Raw genomic sequence first — 15761 nt, 5'->3', positions numbered from 1 at the left:
CCAAAACGAGATTGCTGTTGTTCCCGATTTTTCATAAGCCTCCAAGATCTTGTGATTTAACACCGCTAGACTACTTTTTGTGGGGCTATGTAAAGTCATTGGTCTATGCGGATAAGCCACAAACGCTAAACCATTTGGAAGACAACATTCGCCGTGTTATTGCCGATATACGGCCAAATGTTGGAAAAAGTCATTGCAAATTGGACGTCCAGATTGGACTACATCCGAGCCAGCCGTGGCGGTCATATGCCAGAAATCATATTTAAAATGTAATGCCACAAGATTATCTTTCATGTCAATAAAATTCATGTCAATCGAATAATCCATCGTTGTTTTATTGCAATTTAAAGTTCTATACCTCTAAAAAAAACACCCTATATAATAGTAAAATTTAGAAATGCGCTGGGTTTTTATACATTAAATGAGTTAAATTGATAAATTAAAAAAGAAATCATATAAGTTTTAACTTCAGACTGTTGTTCTCCTATTCATTTTGCTCCTACAAGCAAGTCTGAGTTTATTCAATCAGCCTTAGAATCCTCCTCTTTGCATGGTTCTCAGACAGCCCTGCTCATATTTCATCATCGCTCTCCGCATTAGCCAGGTTCATTAAGGCTAACACGCCCCCAACAACCACAAGACGATCAATGAGCAGTGATTAATTGATGATTCGACTGCATGAAAAACATTTGACGGCACAATCAAATTAAGGCGGCAAATAAATGTGAGCCAATTATTAAAACCTAATTTTGATGTAGACACCAGACATGAGACGCGGATTCGATAACCGATTTCACAGCTCCCCCGCCCCTCCATTTCCACTCCACATTTCCAGTTGCTCATCAGTGGAGGAGCCTAATGAGCCGACATGCACTTGGGATGCCGGGATGTGCCGGCTGTGGTCGTACAACTAATCAAGCTGTTCGAGCTGCCAACTGTGATGCATTTCCCAAATTGATGCCCTCGGGATTGATGGCTACGAGCGCCTCGAGTGCCTCCGACATATGCAAAACATTTTGTTTATACACATTTCCAACCTGACAATGGAATGGATAGGCGGTTGAGGGGCCTAACAAACAGACAGGCTCAAATACCAGTGTCTACAAATAAATGAGCTGAAAATGCAGACAAATCACGGGCGCTGAAGGTGAAAAAGCTGCCAGCTCCAGCTGAGATGAGCTGAGAAGAGTAGAAGATGGTGAATATATGCGAATTATCAGTGGATTATAGAGAAACCATGTATTGCTTTTTCAACAAATGATGGCTGTTAGTGCTTTGGATTCGAGATACTCATATTCAGTTCTAACAAAAACGATTTAAAATAACTTTCATAACTTTTAGCAAAAACGATTCATTGTGAAAGCGAGATATACAAAATGTGTTTAAATGAGTCTAGAGCTTATTGTATTTAAACCTTCTTTTTGATTTAAAGGGCAAGCTCGAAATGAAAGTAATACAAATAACACAACTATATCGATTTTATATAATATAATATTATGAATACAGAACACATTCGCTCAAACTTGTAGCCGTTAATAATCGAAATACATACAAATCTATTTCAATTTCTGTGGCTGCGCCAAATTAACCGCAGGCATTCTGTCTCCGTTTCTTTGTTACTTATTTGGGGTTTTCTCTTTTTGAAAAATCGAATCGCAGTTTGAAGTCCCTCGTGTTTGCTTTGTTTTTGCCTTTGATGAGTATTGATGAGTTTTAATAAATCGCCGATGAGTTGGCTGACATGAGCATCGAAAAAGAGGAGATTCAACGCCTCGGCCGAGAAAGAGCAGCAGAATGCATACGCGTGGATGAGAAGCAGATGAGCATTTGAGTGATGCGTTTTTGAAAGTGGCGTCGAATTTCTCAACCGTGAAGCGCCATGCAGAGCAGCGGTAATTGAGATGCTGCCCGGGATCGGGATCGGGATCGGGCTCCATCTTCACAAAATGTGTAGAGAACGCGGTGTATCGGTGTATCCATTTAATTGCCGCCATTATTAAACCCATTTATCGTGTTTTCGTTGCAAACTGTTCAGGTGTCTGTGGGGATCGGGAATGAGATCGAGTTTGGGGTGGGGAGCGGGATCGGGATCCCAGATGCAGATGCCTTGCCTCGGCGCAATTAGCCTGAGCAGCTGCCCATGATGTGATGCTGATGCAGCGCTTTACATGGGAATTAAGTTGTTTTGCTTAATTAATAAAAGTGGTTTTTAATAGAACGCCATTAGGCCTAGCGAGCGAGCGAACGAACGAACGACCAAACGAAAGACTGAGGCAACAAACTAGCAGGAAGCACCCACCGGGAGGTTTATGCTCCTCAAGGCAGAAAAGTTTCCATATTACCCAGACATTAAGCAATTCGCCGGCTTGTCACACTTTCGAGTTCATCAATGTCAGCCGCGACATTCGTAATGATCATAATGATAATGATGATGATGACAGGGCAACCGGAATCGGTCGGAATATTTCCCTGTTTTCACCGTCACATAAAGTCGTATAATTAACATAATCATAATCAACAAAGTATAAACATTAAATTGAGGCTAATTACTTTATAACCGACACTCAACTGCGAAACATCTGACAGTGAATTACCCCAAAAAAACACAAAAAACATGTTCACTTGTGGCAAACTCGTTTCAATTACGAAGAACCAAGCCAGTACACACCAACTGCAGCAACAACAAGAGACACTTAACCGGATGAAGCTAAAAAATAATACAAAAAAATACACACAACAGCCACAAATTATGCGAGTGCGCGACAGTTTCACACATGCCAATGAAATTTGATTTAATTTTCGTCTAAATGGAGGCTATGATCACGTTTCTGAAGTCTGCCGGTAAAAACTGCAACAGCCACGAAAAGCGTTAGCTGAAATACATAAAAAAAATATACATTCAAAGAAATAATAATAATAAAAAAAAAATATAACTAAATGAATACCAAGTGTATAAGTAGTTCTTATTGCTAAGAAATTTAAAAACATAACTAGATTTCTGTTTAGCGCGTATCAATAAATATATCTTCAAATAATTTCTTATCCTTTATCAAATTTTCTCGCAGTGTACACAGCCTGAATGTCTAGCAGTAGCTTACAGCCGTAAACTATTGCAACCGCTAACTGCCAACCGCGATCGCTGGAATGAAACTCGAGCAAGATTAAAAGGCAACGTTAACTCAAAACTCCGCTTCGGATTTTTATGACAAGCGCATGAATCCGTGTGCAATTGTAAGTGAGCCATATAATTTACAGATAATTATTATAATTACAGGTTATTTTCAGTTAACATGTTTGCAGTGGCCGTTGTTCTTGTTGCTGCGTGACTGGCCTGTGGTGAGAATTGTTGTAGCGGGCCAATTAGTTGGCTCTTTTCGAGCTCCAAATATATTTTTGCAATAATAATTAAGTCGTTTTATGCGATTTAATTTCATTTTTTGTTCACTAATTAGTTTGCATACGATTAGTTAAACAAGTACGTACTAATGCTCGCATAAGACTTAGGCAACGAACCTCAACCAAACGAAAGACTTAGGCAACGAACACGCCACCAGAGATGACACTTCGCCAGGGATAGTAAATACCTTATCTTTCGGGATGGGGTTGTTTGGTTCCGTTTGTTGAGAATAAGATAGAAATGGTTCTTTGCGATCAAGTGAGTGATAAGACGAACATCAACAATTTAACGACCACATAAAGTGAAGCAGCGGATTCTGTACCTTTGGACGATTTCATTCAACTTAATTAGGGAAAAGTTTCGAGTACCTGAGTCATCTCCCTCACTCATAACTCTTGGGCCAATTATGCGTTATGGTCGAAACCGAAAACTGAAACTAAAAATACTGTATCTCTCGGCCTTTGGTCATAAATAAATTCGCCAGTTCAGAAAAGCACGAGTGAGTATAAGGAAAACAATCTATGGGCAGGGCCAAACAGGACAGGAAAGAGTCTGAACGGGTTGGTTTGGGCTTGGGTTGGTCGGCTGTGGGCTTGGAGCGCGATAAAAATCGCTGGCAATTTGTTAAATTTAACGATTTCGAACCGCCAGCTAACGAAAACTGTGCCGAAAGTTGGCCAGTTCGCCCCCGAACCCACCCCTCCCAGCTTCGACTGTTTAATGGCCAAATAAATAATTAAAATGATGCGTGGTGTTAAGTGCCGCCACGTCGAAATTCGCGGTGGAGAACAGCCAGCAGAAACACCAGGAATACCACCACAGCCACGGCGATATCTGAACCACACGCAGTCTGACCAGACCATTTCTTTTGAAAATTTGTCATAAATTTATCGCTTTCGCGACCGGGTTCACTAAACCCCCAACTTGGGCACGTACTTTGTCGCAGTCCGCGCTTAATTGCTTGTCATGTGGCACACATTTCTGCCGCAAATTGGCCACCAGATATGCGACCATTTGTGACGTGACCCTCGGCATGCGGACCACACAGCGGTTGAAGTTCTAGGGCCGCCTAAAACATGTAACAATTCGTCTATTGGGTTCACGAAAATTTGCCAGCCGATTTGCCAGTGATTTTGAAGTAAGAGGATATATTTTAAAAACTACATTTACTAATCTGGAAAAGCTAGGAAGATACGCATTTCATGTACCATTTAACATGATTTTTTGGAATCGGAAAAGACTTTATGAACTGTAAAGAAAACCAAATAAACCCTCATTAAAGTCGGCCTCAACAAAAGCTGACTTCAAACCAGAATGAGACGCAGAATTCGGTTTAATTTCCGTGTTTAATGAAGTAATATGCTTTATGAGTGCCCGACTTCTTGCGCACAGAATGTCACTTGTCGCAGCTTCTTGTCTTTGGAGATCTCTTTTTTATAGGTGTACACGATCGTAAAAGACAACTAACGCATAAAATGAGGTCTAGACTCTAATCTTAACTGATCTTGAACGGCGTTTATCAAAAACAAAAAAAATGGGAAATGGAAAATTAGGTAGCAAGTGCCTCATGTATGTGCTTCTTAGTAAATGCTGTCAGTGGAAATTTTGAAGTACTGTAATTTTAAGAAATCTGTTTTAATTGGAAGCCCCTGCAGAATGGGATGTCTGTGCCTGAGGAAGGCCGCCTCCTATCCCTCAGTTCCACAGGACATTATGAACACCCTCAAGAAGAATACAGCACGTAAGAGGTCATGGAGCAATGGTAGTCTTGAATTTTGATATCATAGCACTCCCCAGTGAGTCGCAGTCAGATCAAGTATCTGTATATTCGATTCTACCAGTTTTCAGGAGGAGGCAAAGAACCTCCAAGTCACCTGCACAAGTACAACTTCTATTCTGGCCTTCTGCAACTGAACCCCTTACTGCCCACCATACTGAACTCCATGTTCGGGGATAAAGTGAAAATTACCTTTTTGGATTTCGCTATGTTTCTGAGCACCTTTCAGGCCCATTCTCTTAAGACCTCCAATGAGCTGAAGAATGCCATGATGGACAAGAAATTAAAGTGTAAGTTCACCAATATCCACGATCAAATGCTGTGAATGATGTTTTGGCTTCTGAGCAATTTAGGAAACATATTACTGACTGCGATATCCTTCAAGTTGATAACTTTTGCTTCTTTTTTTAGTAATTTTTAACATGTACGATCACAACAAAGACGGTCGTATCACCAGGTATGACCTAGTCATAGTTGTGCACAAGTTGTTTTCAAATCTATTGGATCACGTACAAATCATGCGCATTGTGGATTCCATGATGAAGGAAATGGATTACTCGGACTCAAATCAAATACTATTCGCAGACTTCTGCAAAGCGTTGGAGTGCTTTGACATGACCGAAATGATGGTCACCAGGATACCCGAGTTCCATGGCCGAACTACCGATGAGTTGCAATAAGTAATTGCCCAATTTGATTTATTTATCCAGCTGCACGCAAATTTACAAGATCTACCCGCTAAAAGCCGTTAAAAGTGGTGTTAAAAGTTTAAGCACGTTATATAGGGCGGGGTTCAACATTTTCAACAGATTAAAGTCTCCTGATGAAAGACTTGATAGTGCGCTCGATAAACTCGACAAAAGGGAGTTATTTAAACATGTGGACCCCGTCGTTCCAGTCAAAGAATCAAAGAGCCCCGCTGCTTTAGATGTTTGTATTATTTGTAGAATCAGGATCTGAAATAAAAGAATGTTATTAAACCCTATTAAATATTACTAAACCTGTATCGATAAAAAACTTACGGTAATGACAAAGATCCTTGAGACACGAGCTCGCTTGAAAACCACCAACATTTTTTGCGTTGTTCTAGATCAAAATAACTTAGCAACTATCAAACTGAACTAAAAGCCATGTGTATATATAGACCAACTCCTCAAATATGACCGATCACGATGGCGCTACACAGATACTGCATATCGGGGCAATATAGTTCGTGAGTTAGGTTTGATTTGGCTGAGGTCGTTAGTCAACACAATCACATCGATTGCCGGCCCCCCGAATGCAACATTTTATGACTCTATTAGGGCGAAATTCGCATATGCGACGTGGAAATAAGGTAAGCCAACAAAATGCCAACCGAAAGCCATAAACTTTACTACCTTTGACTCCAGCTGATTGTCCATATATGCGGATATGCCTCTATATAGTCATACTCCCTTTGAGCGGATCTTTCGGGCGCGTTGAAGGAATTTGGCGGGACTGCCTGTTGTATTTTCGCTTAGCAACATAAATAACATTTTATTGGCAATTTGGTTGCGAAATTAATGTGCATACAGTTGGCAACTTTGGTAATTTATGCAAATAAAACGATCGTAAATTTGGCATTAAAACGCTTATTAAATGATCGTTTATTAACCCACCGTTCTGTTCAGCTCAGTTCGGTCCGCTTAATTTGGCAAAATGGATAAGCCCCTCGCTGGTGCAACAAGGTTGCGATTTGTAGCACTTGCATAAATTAAGTGATTAACAGAATTGTTCTCAAATGTTGGCAGCTACTTACAAGATTGATATAATTTACGATCGAACCGCAAACAAATTTCCGTGTGTCTATAACTTCTGGGAAATCGCAGCTACGGCGGCTTAGCAATATCTCCTGTTCCCCCATATTGTTTAATGTATTAGCTGGCGCATTGTGTGTTAATTTGACATTCCTTGGGAATGGGATGCGCATCAGGATCAAGATCGGGATCGGAATTGGGAATGGGGAATGGCGATGGGAATGGGAATGGGGATAGGGATGGGGATGGGGCTGTTCAGGTCCAACACTCTGAGGAACGACAAACGAGGCTTGTTGCTGTCAAAAGCAAGAATTATAACCATATAAAATCAGTCGGCATGGCCACTGATTCTGTTGCTGCTGACCTGTCCCGGTCTTTATCTCCACTCCCCCTGTCCTCCTGTCTTCATGTTCTCCCATCATCATCGTCAGCCCCATCATCATCGTCTCGGGCAGGATTAGCAAAATTAATGCGGCAAGCTGGATGCTGAGAATCCGGAGCTGTCAGCGCTTCGAGTCTTCACTTTATCAAAAAAAACCGAGGATGAAGGCGAAGGGAGCGGGTAAGCCATGCTGCAGAGATTGAAAAATTTTATATTTTTTAATATATATATAATTTATATAATTCTTATGTGTTTACATTTTAAAAATGATAAATAATGTGGCTTAATGTGATCAAAACTAATTTAGAAACTATTGCAATTTATAGATATTATAGGTATTTTATACACTTTATTATCTGGCCATTTTATTTCACCACCCAATTTTGCACAATTTGTGAATGTATTGGCTTACATATTTTTGGAATAATAATCTCCCGATATCATCGCATTAATCAGTGATCGGCCTGAGACAACAAAGCTCATTTCATTCATCCAAACCCTTGTCACAGGTGACACTGCTGCTCATTCCCCTGCCCTCTGTATTATTATTTCCTTTTTCTTTTCTCCCAACCAAAAAAAAACCTAAATATTGATTGATATCCCCAACGGCTTGGAAAATATTTTAAAAGCGCTCAGCGGATGGCAATGTGTCTTTACACTGTGTTATTTTGTCGTTTTGTCCCCTATGAAGGCTGACTTGGTAATATACCCGAGAAGGAAGTGAAACTCGTATTCATTCATGAACGAGGTGAATAAACAGTATTGGGATTCATTTAGAAAGCATTCTTTGTTCGATGGCTTAATAATTGAAATTTATCAAAATATATTAGGCTATTCGCCTCTAAATCGAAATAGCACATTAATTACGGGGCATTTGAGGAGGCGTGTGACATTTGAAGTTACACGGAAGAAAAACATGTGTACTCCTTAATAAATTGCACTAGAATTAAATAATTAATAATTTTCCAATGCATACCACGATGACTCGTTATGATGTAATAAATAGTATATTTCTCTTATACTTTATATTTTTATACTTTCTTGAATTGAAATGCAATTTATTAAATTATTCATTTTCATGCACTGGAAGCTGGGCTAAGCCAAGACCTGGTCAAATAAACCATTCCAATGACAGAGAACTGAGTCCCATAAATTTCGACGGCAATTTACAACGGTCAATTCATAAATTTATTAATGAATTAAGTTATAAGGTAATTTCGCGGCATCCTCTCCAGGTCGCCAGTTCCCCATTTCCCCAGTTGGCAGTTGGCCAGTTGTGCCGACTCCTCTGTTCCCAGCGAACGAAATGCAATCTGCTCAAAACAAAATGATGATCGCTGATGATCGTTGGCAATATATCAACGGCGGAGGCAGACACGGCCTCCTAATCGAATATTGTGGGCCCAGCGAGCCGGTTTCGCGGATTCTCGGAACTGGCCAAAAAGGGATGGCCAACAGCGCAGGAGGAGAGAAATTTAAATGAAGCTGTGGCAGGAATGCAGCAGTAACGATGGATGGTATCGGGGGATCGGCTTAGTTCTATGCCTCGGACATGATTAGCAAACACGACTGGATCCTGCTTTGGGTACTTCCATAATCGTTATCAATGCCGCACCATCATCATCATCATCACCATCATCACCATCACCAGCAAAGCAAAGCAAAGCAATCGCAACAGCAACACACTTTTGCATTTCTTGTTTATAAATTGGAATTTAAAATTAATTAAGTTGTCGTTTTGCGCTTTTATCCAATTTATAACTAATATGACACCGATTATACGAAATATGTTCACTAATTAACGAACAAACACCGCAACTCTCCCGACACCCCCCCTCCATTTCCAGAGTCCTCCGATCCCTCCAAGCCACCAAAGTCCAGGCAGACACTCAGGCAGCATTCAATGTCGCGCTTGGCTTTGCTCTTCGTTTTGATACCCTTTAAAGAGAAAGATGCTTCAAGATTCAACACTTATAATTACTGTGTTTACATTGTATATAGGGGGGAAACATTTAGGTTTAAGCCACTTGGATTCAATTCAATAAATTATTTAATTATTTTATTTACGTACTAAGTTTAAAATCTAAAATTACACTAGCATGGTGGCTAATTTAGTAGGATATGTATATGGAAGAGTATTTAATAGTTCGGTTTGCATAACTTAACTTAACTTTCTATCTTGTTAGTATCCCCGCTGATTTTTGCTGCTTTCGCTGCTGCCGAGTGCTTGTTTGTTCTTAGTTCGCTGCTGATGAGCTGCTTTTGCTTTTTGCCAGCATGCTTTTCGCTCTGTGCTTTCTTGCTGGCAGTTGGATCGTGTCCGCGTGCTCGTAATCTGCTCGCTGAAGACGCGTTGTAAATTGTCTGACAAAGCTTATTTTATTAATTTAAGCCATAAACGCTGGCCTCTCTGACGCTGGAAGCCTGCCTGCAGCTCCTTCTTGGCTTTGCATACCCCCGTGATGTCCAGCACCATCGACTACTCGACTTGGCGACTACTCGACTCCCTGATTCCGCTGCGCAAAACCGCTTCGGGTTCGGAATCAGTTCCATACCCGGCACCAATTTATTGCCATCGTAAAAAGCCGTTTTGCGTTTTAATAAGCCATGTTCGGCTCTTTCGTTTCGGTTGTTAACAGAAGGCGTCGACCATTTCTCTGTCTTTGGTCATTTTTTTGTCTTCTGCATTCTTCGGGCATAACTGAGAAATCGGACTGGGGTCCTGGTGTCTTGAAGTCCGGCGAACTGAAAGTGCCAAGAAATTGGCCAATTGAGTGACACTGTTTTATGGAATGCCAAAGTTAAGATCAGAGACACTTGTGTCAGCTTGGCAAATATTTGAGGGAAGTGTTTGAGTGATGAAGAAAAAATGTGTAAGCAACTGAAAACAGCAACTATCGAACAACCGTACAATAAATTGCATTGAATAGGCACCTGTCTCTAAAGCTTGAAGGGAGTTTTATGAATTTCCCGCATAGATTGGTTAAATTACAGAAATAAAGAATGAACGCTTCCCTCGCCAGCAAACCAAATAACCAAACTGACCCCCAGTCGACCCCCACAGTCCCACTTGATCTCGAGTGTGGGTTGCAGAGGATTAGGAGGAATAATGGGGAGAGGAGGAACCAACTCCCACCGCCAGTATCCAGCACATAATAAAAATAAATATGTCAAAATTAAGTAAGCAGCAACAATTTCCAGAGAGATAAGAAACGCACACAAGAAGTAATAAAAGTGCGAGGAGCGGAGGAGCGAAGGAGCGAAGGAGAAGAGCAGCGAGAACCCTTTGCTGGCCGTAAAACAAGGCGTTGAAAACAGTAAAAAACTGGCAAGAGCCAACTGAGATTCTGCTGAGCAAACAACCTGGCCAGCCCATCAAGATGCCAGTCGAAGTCCAACTGCAGGTCCTGTTGGCCATCCTCATCCTCATCTTGGGCCACATCCACATCCCCATCTCCATCCACATCCACAACTACATCCACATTCACATCCACGTCCACGTCCATGGGCGATGGGCATGAAAATCGTTTACAAATAAATCAGAAAGCGATAAATAAGGATTTTGTCTCGTAATAACTCAGCGGGAGCCATTTAACATGCAATCATAACGAATCGATGCTGAACGCTTTAGCAGACGGACGGAATTCAGACGGACCCCAAAACCAGGCCCAAACTCCAGACCCATCTCCAAATGCATGCGAATTGGATTCACTTCAAGAAATTAAGGGTTCTGTTATCTTACAAATATTCTAGATTATTTGTATAAAAAATTAGTAGTATTAAAATGGAATACATTTTTCAATCATTAATAAATAAATCTGTATTCTATTCTAATTTTATTCAGTTGTCATATTTTAATCAAACTTTTACAGCATATTTATTTTTTGTGAATTTTTTTTTTTCGGACAGTGCTTTAAGTGCCGAATGGAATCTGAATCTGGATCGGAGGATGGCAACACGCTTTCACACCAGGCAGTCGCCAAGTGGCCAAGTGGCTGGCACTGGGATTGGGATTGGGATTGGGATAGGGACTTTTGGCCAGAATGGCAAGTGGCCAGCAAGTGTGTGTCGAATTGTTGTTGACTTGCTGCAGTTGTCGCTGTAGGCTGTTGGCTGTTGCTCTTTTTCTCCCTGATCCTGTTGTTGTTCTGGCCCGGGGCATGGAAATAAAGTTGCAACATGGTCGTCTCGATTCTCACCTCCTGCCTTGCCAGTTGAGTTGAGTTAGCACAATGACAGGGGCGTTGGCGAGTGACGTTTGTAACATGCTTGCCCCTATCGCGGGCTCAATGGCAGAAAAAAAGGACGAACAACAACGCACTACATGCACTTGGGTGCACTTCATAATTCGCGCCGACGCCAACAACAATGCTGCTTAATTATGTTGTAAAACAATCTGGCGAGCCGTCACTTCGTAGGAGCAGGTCCTTCAGCGACTTCCTTACACCCACTCCCACTCTCACTGCACCTCCCACTCCCACTGGCCAATAACTCAGCCAGCCATCAAGGGGAAGTAATTAAAATTACAAAAGCCCAGCGTTGACGTTGAGGCCTTTTGCCATAAAATGGCTGCCAGACACGCAGGGCGTATACGTGATTCCCATGACTAATTGCCAGAACTGTGTCACAGGAAACGAGCTGGCTCGATGGTTCCAGCTCCAGCTCCAGCTCCTACTCCACTCGGGGATCCCGGCTTATGGGGTCAGGCACGCAGGTCTTATCGCGATGCAGTTGCAGTTAGCTGTGGCTAACAAGAAATTAAATTCCATTAAGCCCGCTCAGAAAGCCGCACGGTGGCCAAGGATCATGGCATTACTATAGATTTCTTATTTTTGTATTTTAAATAAATTAAATTATTATCTGTTTCTGCAACAAAATAGGAACTACAAATTTATTACAAAAACGTGAATTTATGTATATACTTTTTTATCATGAGTATAAACTTAATAGAAATTTATTAACAATAACAAATTCCTTTTCAGAAAGCACACAGCCTTAAGCCCACTGTTCTGGGCTCCCAGTAAGCCCGGCTAATGAAGAGGTGGTAATTTATGTGAACATCTTCACCTGTTCCTAGACACGATTTAATATGCCAGCCGAGGAGTCATGAATGAGCCCAACTGCCGGGCTCTGAATGAAGATGTGTGCTCGAGCCCTGGACCCGGCAATAGGCAATAGGCAACGTGCAACTCGAAGCCTGCAACCTGCTAGTCGCTGTCTAGTTAGTTAGCCGGGCCAAGTGAGTTGGCCGCGGAGTGCAGGATTAATTAATTGCCGCTGCCTCGTCAGCAGAGCGGCCGACATGACGTATACGTGACATTTGAGATATGTTCAGCCGCTTAATGTGCGACATTTTGTTTGTTTTGCAGCCCTCTTTGCTGCCGTTGTTGTTGTTGTCGCTGTTGTTGCTGCTGCATTTGCTGTTGCTCTTGTGCTAACAACTTTCGACAATCATCAGTAGCTGCTTTGCATATTTGTGCATATTTGAGCCTGGCCGTCGGCTGCATAATGATGCTGCAGTTGCAGCGTTGTCAAATGACTTGCGTAAATTTATCGTAAATGCCATCAGCTGCAGTTGAGGTTGAGCTGAGCTCAGCTCCTCCACGGATATTCGTCCGTTCGTCATTCAGTCATTTAGCCATTCAGTCAGGCAGTCAGTCTGGCATTCGGTCAGTTTGCCAGTTCGTCAGTTCTTCAGCCAGGCAGAGATGGCCAATTGTGCGCGGTTGCCAAGGCTACTAATCCTCGTTAATCCATTCAACTGCACTGATGCACCGCCAAAAATGCATTCTAAATAATATTCAGAATAATATTTTGTTTGAATATTCTTAACCTTAAATTATTTAACTATCTTTAAGTGCTTTAAAGTGACTAAAAACAGGTTTTCCTTTTAGGGACTGTAATTTCTCCCATTGCACACAAATTTCGCGGAGTGTTCATGGAAAACTCTGGTAGCTGCACATAAATTTGGCTTTGATTGTAGTCTTTGTTGAAGAGCTTCCTTCTGCAGCTCCGCTCGTATGATATGCTAATGAAATTCAGGCCAAGAACCATCCGATATTCCTTTACCAGATCAGAGCAGCTAGTGGTCTCAATGCCAGACTTGGCGTGTTAACGGTCTATGTCGTTTGACACATTTAATTGGAAGTCAATTGGCCGGGCCAAGAGTGATTGCTGAGGTGGCAATTGGAGCTGCCACAAAGGTGTTGCTAATGCTCTGGTATCTGGCTATACGGGTATCTGGGAAATGCAAATCCAGTTAATCACTGAATCGATCAAGGAAGTCGATGCGACTATCACATCAACGCATTAGAATTGCAAATGGATAAGTGGAGTATTATCTTTGGATTAGTTCATGGGGGGATAATAGGTATAGGCATAGGTTTTTTTTTGTATTTTTATAAAACGCCTAAAGCTTCAAGGAAATATTTACTTTTAAAGTATACAGCTTTAATGTTAAATGTAAATAAAAATGTTTAGTAGCCTTGAGTGCAAGAAATGTAAGCACCACCAATCCTATAAATGTATTCCCCTTCGAGTCCGGCGAATCTGAAATACTCCCGGTGAAGGAATGCCAAATTCGAGGTGCTCGCCAAACACCCAAAGGACCCAAAGGACCCAAAAGGCGGCGACAATGGCGCTCCAATCGAAAGAGAAAGACGCACATTTGCGACATTCAATGGGAATGGGAGTTGCGAAGTTGCGGAGTTGAGGAGTTGCGAACCCGGGTCTGTGTCCCTGTCTCATTGTCATGCCCGGCTTATTGATTGGAATACAATGGATCCTTAAAGTGTGCTTACAAGCGCCGTAACTCAAACAAATTGCAGCGCCCAAACGCCTGACTCAAATGGACGGCGGCAACAGCAACAGCAACAACACGACAGCAAGTCCGCAACATCAGCCACATCAGCAACTGCAACTGCAACAGCAACAACAACAGCAACATACAAGACAACAACGACACTGATCAACAGGCGCGGCGACGTGGATGCGTCGCATATTCGAGCAGGGACAGTGGCGTAGGCGAGGGGGTCGAGTGAATGCGTTTTACATGATGCCTACACGACAGGACAGGAGCGGCCAGTCACCAGTCAGCCAGTCTCCCAGTCTCCCAGTCACCCAGTCATCCAGTCAGCCCGTCCTAACAAGATAAGCCCCAGACCCACTGAACTGTGGTATCAAGCCAGACAAACATAATACCATTTATTTGAAGGTAATGCATTCTTAGAAGGTAACCATTCAGAGGGTTTCTTTAAAGTCTGAAAAATAAAGGGGAAATGAAATATATATTATAATTTTTATGTACATTAGCATTTGAAGAATAAAGCATTAGATTAGTTCCATCCACACCTAATCAAATTTTCCATCTGTTATAATTTCACCAAACTCAAGTGTTGTTAATATGATAATTCATAGTTATTGTTACACAGTCACCCAGTTTTGGAACCACTGTGCCGTCGGCTGATTGTTTCGCCTGTGGCCGCCACTTGGCCTCCCTAAATTATTCCAAACTCGCCTCGAGGAGCCACATGGACCCAAGGAACGGACACGGACACTGACCAGAGGCGCTACTGACGCGCTTATGTTAAATTTACCAAACAAGCGATTTGTATGCAATTTTGCGATCTGCAAGACGGCGGGGGCGGGTGGGGCGCGATCCGGCTGAAATCCAAATCCCAGCGAGACATCATGACGTCGCGGATTTGCAGGGTCGGTGGCCAGGTCCCACTGTCTCTCCTCAGTCCCTGTTTCCATCCCAGTTTCCATGCCAGTTTCCATCCCAGTTGCATTGCCATTGTCTGAGTCTGCGCCGCCGTCGCGAAGTCTAGTTTATTGGCGCGACTTTTTATTTGCATTCGAAATGTTTGCCGTTTTTATGCTCCTTTTGCCAGCTTTGTTTTTGTTCGCGGCTGCTGGCTGCACGTGATGTATGCGACGTGAACCGCCCGCTGGACAGGCCACTCGGCACTGAGAAAAAAGAGTGCGAAGTTTTAGAAGCAGGATGATATATAAAACATTTGTCAAGATGAGCATGGATGGTTTAAATGTAAATTGAATATTATTCACAATTATAAATAAACACATATTACATGCAAGCTAAGAGTTCGTCGCATTTCTCATCGTATTTCATTAAGCCTTTATTGGGATCAAATATTTTCTTTCAGTGAGCCTCGCTTAGCCGAGCGGCCACACAATCGCCATAAGTTTTGGCCGCTCTGCAATTATTTGCGGAATTCCTTTCGGAATATATATTGACTCGGACTGGAGTGCCTGGCCCAGACTGGCCAACTCAACCAGGAGACTCTCCAAGGCCCCGACTCCTTCGGCTTTGACTTGGACTTGGATATGGACTTGGACTTGGATTTGGACTTGGACTTGGACTAGCTGTGACAGGCCATACAAGGAAGCCTAGCCCAGCCGCCAATC

At 42.2% G+C, this 15761-nt stretch overlaps 1 protein-coding gene and 1 long non-coding RNA gene across 2 annotated transcripts; one reads left to right on the top strand and one right to left on the bottom strand.

Moving 5' to 3' along the window:
• Window positions 1-4986: 4986 nt before the first annotated feature.
• Window positions 4987-6164, top strand: LOC120451954 (calcineurin B homologous protein 1). Its single transcript, XM_039635977.1, has 3 exons — window positions 4987-5138; window positions 5195-5464; window positions 5586-6164. Exons 1-3 carry the CDS (start codon window positions 5054-5056, stop codon window positions 5852-5854), a joined length of 624 nt encoding a protein of 207 aa, XP_039491911.1. The 5' UTR covers window positions 4987-5053; the 3' UTR covers window positions 5855-6164.
• On the bottom strand, window positions 5856-6504 carry LOC120451955. Its single transcript, XR_005616425.2, has 2 exons — window positions 6197-6504; window positions 5856-6130 (listed from the first exon to the last, which is right to left on the bottom strand). It is a non-coding gene; the product is annotated as an uncharacterized LOC120451955 (long non-coding RNA).
• Window positions 6505-15761: the final 9257 nt, after the last annotated feature.

Source organism: Drosophila santomea, chromosome 3R, assembly GCF_016746245.2.
Source record: "Drosophila santomea strain STO CAGO 1482 chromosome 3R, Prin_Dsan_1.1, whole genome shotgun sequence".
Classification (NCBI taxonomy): domain Eukaryota; kingdom Metazoa; phylum Arthropoda; class Insecta; order Diptera; family Drosophilidae; genus Drosophila; species Drosophila santomea.
Note: the sequence above shows the minus strand (reverse complement) of the source record. Positions and strands in the feature narration are given on the sequence as shown.